This window comes from Sceloporus occidentalis, unplaced genomic scaffold (genome assembly GCF_023333645.1).
Source record: "Sceloporus occidentalis isolate IW3139 unplaced genomic scaffold, rSceOcc1.0.p SCAF_1, whole genome shotgun sequence".
Lineage (NCBI taxonomy): Eukaryota > Metazoa > Chordata > Lepidosauria > Squamata > Phrynosomatidae > Sceloporus > Sceloporus occidentalis.
The window spans coordinates 23976224-23981371 of NW_028316981.1; the positions used below are offsets into that span (position 1 = coordinate 23976224).

Sequence of the window (5148 nt, forward strand, 5' to 3'; positions counted from 1 at the left end):
CTCTGTGCTCACTAAGAACAACGGAACCAATTGAAAAAGAGAAATGATGTTTGGTCCAGCCCTGATAAGATGGAGGTTTCCTGTGGAACTCACTGTCCCTTTCTTACAGTTTCACATGGCATAGAGACAGTCTTGGTCTTTTTTTGTTCTGTTTTCTCTTATTCTCAAATGAAGAACCACATTTGACCAGAACATGTGGTTTATTACAGTTGTGCAGGCTACCATCAGCATCACCCTTGGATATCACTGTTTTACCTCTTCTGAGATCTGGTTGAATACTTTCAACATGGCATCTCGCACAGCCTTGGTGAGTTCTGGGACACTGTCTGCTGTCAGGCCCTGCGTTTCCACCTTGGGCAGAATCTGAATGGTGCACTCCCCTGGGGACAGAAAAGGAGAAAGCGAGGGAGAGAAGCTGGTTAGAAAAGAAAGAAACAATTGCCTACTTACAAAACTAGACAGCTAGCATGGTGCCGTATGAGCACTGGACTACGATCCTAGAGACCAGGGTTTGAATTCCTGTTCAGAAAACCCATTAAGTCACACTGTCTCATCCTCAGAGGAAGACAAAGGCAATGCCCTTCTAAATAAATCATGCCAAGAAAACCCTGTGATAGGGTTGCCTTAGGGTCACCATAAATCAGAAATGGCTTGAAGGCATGCAACAATTGCCAAAACTGGGATTCTGAGATTCTACAGGTATTTATACTGTTTACCTCTTTCCCCTGCAATGTCCCTGAGATGAAAGAGGTAGCTTTGAATTCAGGTACTATGAACCCAGTATGTTTATTTTAAGGATCTTGTTATCCATGTTATTATTTGGATCCCAACCTAACTGCAAAATAAAAGCCTTTTCTGGAAGCACCTTATGATATATATGTGTGTGTGTGTGTGTGAGAGAGAGAGAGAGAGAGGGGGGGGGAGACAGGGATTTATGTGCAAGAGTTTGATCCTAAGCTGCATGAGATCCCAAGATACAGGATGGTGAATGTCAGCTTTCATATTTGATAGCTGGTTGTCAAGTATTGTGTGCCACTTACTTACCTTCTGTGAACTTTCTCTCCATTGTGTTGAAGAAATGACGGTAAGAAGAGATGACCACAGGCACTACAGGAACCTGTGGAGAAACAAACTATAGTGAGGAGAAGGACAAAGGGATAAGACCTACCTACTCCAAAAAATCATGCAAGAAGAGCGTGGTTCTTACCTGGGCCTGTACAGCTAGGTGGAAAGCCCCATGCTTGAAGGGCAACATGGAAGTGTTCTGGTTCCTGGTGCCTTCAGGGAATACAAAGATCCGGAACTGGAAGAGGAAATGAGGCAGTAGATTCAGAGTACAGCCAGTTCACAGAAACCTTTGCCTCAGGCCCTCTCATTGTCTAGATCTGGAAGGAACAGTGCCAGTTAATCCTCTAGCTGCTTTTCAAATGTCCCAGTTTATTTATTTATTTTTATCCCACCTTTCTCCCAAAGTGGGACCCAAGGTGGCAAACAACATATATAAAACACATTAAAACAACAATTAAAATCATTAAAAAATTTTAAAATTACAAATATAAAATTTAAAACATACAAAGTTAAAAATAATAATCTAAAATCAGCCCCTGGTTGCTCTCTATTCTTGCCACTTTCCCCTTTATCCTCAGCTTGTTTCAATTGTTGCAAATTATTGTACTCAGCGTAGGACATGATCAAATAAAAGCTCAAAACATAAATATAAATTCTTCAAAATGGAAGACATTTTGAAATTCCACCTGGACAGAAGGTTGAAATGTAGGATGTGTCCTAAAAAGGAGGACATCTAGTCACCCTGAACAGAATGGAGGATAAACTTACTCATTTTGTACGCCTAACTGTAACCATCGCCTCACTTTGATAATTATGGAATTTGTGGCATTACTAAATGGTTGGAGAAATGTTTCATGGCTCATGTTTTGTTGTGATTGCTGGATGCTAAAGATGTTGACTGAAGGAGAGTGATTTTTTTTTCACCAGAGGATAACTAACAAGAACAGCAACAACAACAAAGTCACTTCTAGCATTTATTTATTTGTTTTTAAAAATAACTATTGTCAGTGCTTCCGTCTCACTAGAAGCAAATGACTAAACTAATACTTTTGTACTTTTGGCACATCATAAGATGACATGACTCACTGCAAAAGACGATAATGTTCATCAAAGCAGAAGGCCGTAGGAAAAGAGAGAGACAACATTATAGGTGGATTGATTTGATCTTGGAGGTCCCTCATTCATTGGGTCATTATAAGTCAAAGTCAACTTAGCAGCAAATAATAACAACAAATTAACTTGTGAAGAACGGTGAAGAAAAAGTTATTTTAAAAATTGTAATTATCTTGGTAACTAACTATTGGAAGCTCTTGGAACTATAACAGTAATTAGTCTTTAAAAGTAACTTTCCAAGCTCTGGTTATATAATTTTGCTAATAACTTGTTGAATAATTGTGGCTGTGGGAAATGAAGGTAGCCATGAACTCCCATCTCACTTTGTGTGTGTGTGTGTGTGTTTGTTTGTGTGAGTACTAGTATGTGTATATACACTCACCTTTTCTGCTACCATGGTTTTCTGTATGTGTAACATGGTGTTGATGGCCTGAGATTTCCGCTCACGATCAATAAAGAAGTAGCCACACAGCCAGAAAGTCAGCCCCAATAATCCTACAAACTGAAGCTCCTTTTTAGCAATAGCGACGCATCGTGGTGGAAGAAGCTGAGACATTGCTGTGGGGAAAAGCATTAAGATGTGGGTCTATGTGAAAGAGAATGTATGTTGAGAGGCCTTATAGCATCATATAAGTCTAGGGCTGCATTTACACTTCAGAATTAATGCAGTTTGACACTGCTTTAAATGCCATTGCTCAATGCTACGGAATTCTGAGATTTCTAGTTTTGTGAAATGTTTACTTTTCTCTGTCAGAGAGCTCTAGGGCCACTACAACAAACTACAAATCCCAGGATTCCATAGGATGGAGCCATGGCAGTTAAAGGGATGTCAAACTGCATTAATTCTGCAGTGTGACAACAGCCAACATCTTTATCATCCAACAGTTACCACAAAACATAAGACAGCACTTGAGCCGTGTGACATTTCTTAACTATTTAGTAATGCCACAAATCCCATAATTATCCCACAGTTCAATGTGACATCAACCAATGACAACTGTAATAATGGCCTTTACCCTGTCGGAATATCCATGCTAGTTAGCGAACTGTAGGAACTGCAGTCCAAAAAAAAAAGAAGGAACTTTTATAAGGACTTTATCAGACTGGCAAAAAAGACAGGAGCGTAGCAATATGCTCCTGTCAATATAGCACAATAATGAGAAGATTATCACACTACGTTGCACGACATCGCAGTTATTGTACAATTATCCTGTGAATAAAGAGACATTCTAGTACTGCTTTTTATTCATGGGAAAATCCCGTGATTTTCCACAGAACTAACAGGAACACATTTCCCCTATCCAGTTCCCAACACAGATTGCCCACCAGGATGACCAGAGTCATCTGCATCCTCCAACCTAGCCTGAAGCCAGATGGAAATGCATGTGGATAATCTATCTCCTCCAGGAACTGCTGGAGATCAGAAACCATCATACAGTCTAGAGCCATGCCTAAAAATGGAATAGTGGAGATTAGACTGTGGGTGCATCTACACGATAGAAATAATGCAGTTTGACACCACTTCAAATCCTCTATCTCCATCCTATGGAAGCCTAGGATTTATAGTTTTACAAGGTCTTCAGCCTTCGCTGCCAAAGAGTGCTGGTGCCTCACAAAACAACAAATCCCAGCAATCTGTAGGATGGAGTTAAAATGGTGTCAAAGTGCATTATTTCTACCATGTAGATGCATCCAATATCCAAAATATCCAAAATATCCAGGGAAGGTTATTTAAACACTGGTTTTACAGTTGTCTCATTTAGGCACAATGGAACCCTTGTTGTAAAGAACCATCTGCCACTCCCTTTACTCAGCCCAGTTATGAAACTGGAAGTTTGTTTCTGATTATGAAACAAAAAAGGCTTAAGGTCTGGTAAGATAAATTACCAGATCCAATTAAAAAGGTATTCAGGTGAAGAATTAATTGGAGCAATGGCCCCAATTCACCCGCCCCCTCTCAAAAAAAAATTCCAATAAAGAGGTGGATAAAAACCATAGCTAGGGACTAGAGAAGCAGTTGACTCACTTTGATTTTCCAAAACTGTGTATCTTTTTCATGAAACAGAATGTGTGGAGAATGATATGCAGATACTCTCGTGTCATATCTTTTTAGTGCCAGGTTTATCCTCATAAGGGATTTTTAAGGGATTGTTTGTTATGTGTTTAGAATGAGGGAGTGCAGCACTGGAAAGATGGAACAGGGGCAAGACGTAGAGAGGGAGCTTGGACAGAAAACCTCAAATGGTGTTAATGCTGGAGATCTCTAAGGAAATAAAACAGACCTTACGATGAACTTACCAACTATATCAACATATCCCTGGTGATTGCCCACCATCACATAGCACTCTTCATTTGGGAGGTTTTCGAGGCCTTGGATTTTGAATTTGATGCCAAAGACATATTTAATGGGAGAGAGTAGCTTGTTATGAATCCTGTCAGAAAAACAAATATGAAATAGCTCTATTTAGTGATATAATAATAAAAAACCTGATGTGAACAGAGGGAGTGAACTTGAGTGTGAGATGCCGAGGAGATAGCCTTGTTTAGTAGGTCCTCGCAAAAGTGGTGTGCGGTTACTGTTGGTGGCTTTTTTGGACTTTCTTAATGTCACAGGATTCTGGGATTTGTAGTCCAAGAAAGTAATTTTCTGAAGCTCAGAGTATGGCTGCCCACTCCCAACAAAATAATGAAAGACAAGATCAGTTATAAGAGGACAGCAACCATTTGGAAGCACATCTGGAGGATTTGAGGAGGTAAAACAGACCCACATCATAATCCATATCACAATCAAGGTACTCACACACACACACACACACACACACACACACACACACACTAAATGTACAGGTGTACCTCAGTTAACAAAGTAGATGTGTTCCTGGACTTACTTCTTTAAGAAAAAAATTGGTAGCAGCAGAAGAAATAACATTAAAAGAATAGAGATGGGAAGAACAGAAAAAGAAGGAG

The 5148-nt window shown here is 39.8% G+C and overlaps 1 protein-coding gene across 1 annotated transcript; it reads right to left on the minus strand.

The window, feature by feature from the left end:
- Positions 1 to 243: 243 nt before the first annotated feature.
- LOC149321212 (1-acyl-sn-glycerol-3-phosphate acyltransferase alpha-like) lies at positions 244 to 4582 on the minus strand. Its single transcript, XM_089492818.1, has 5 exons — positions 4480 to 4582; positions 2564 to 2739; positions 1208 to 1303; positions 1045 to 1117; positions 244 to 380 (listed from the first exon to the last, which is right to left on the minus strand). The coding sequence occupies exons 1-5, from the start codon at positions 4514 to 4516 to the stop codon at positions 244 to 246; spliced, it is 519 nt and encodes a 172-aa protein (XP_089348944.1). The 5' UTR covers positions 4517 to 4582.
- Between the last annotated feature and the right edge of the window lie 566 nt (positions 4583 to 5148).

Bases quoted from the DNA above. Each gene is read 5' to 3' on its own strand.
- LOC149321212 (XM_089492818.1), bottom strand. From the start codon at position 4,516: ATGGTGGGCAATCACCAGGGATATGTTGATATAGTTG. The intron at 1,118-1,207 runs GTAAGAACCACG...GTTTCTCCACAG, and splicing joins ACCTAGCTGTACAGGCCCAG to GTTCCTGTAGTGCCTGTGGT. The intron at 381-1,044 runs GTAAGTAAGTGG...TTCTGTCCCCAG, and splicing joins GGAGAGAAAGTTCACAGAAG to GGGAGTGCACCATTCAGATT.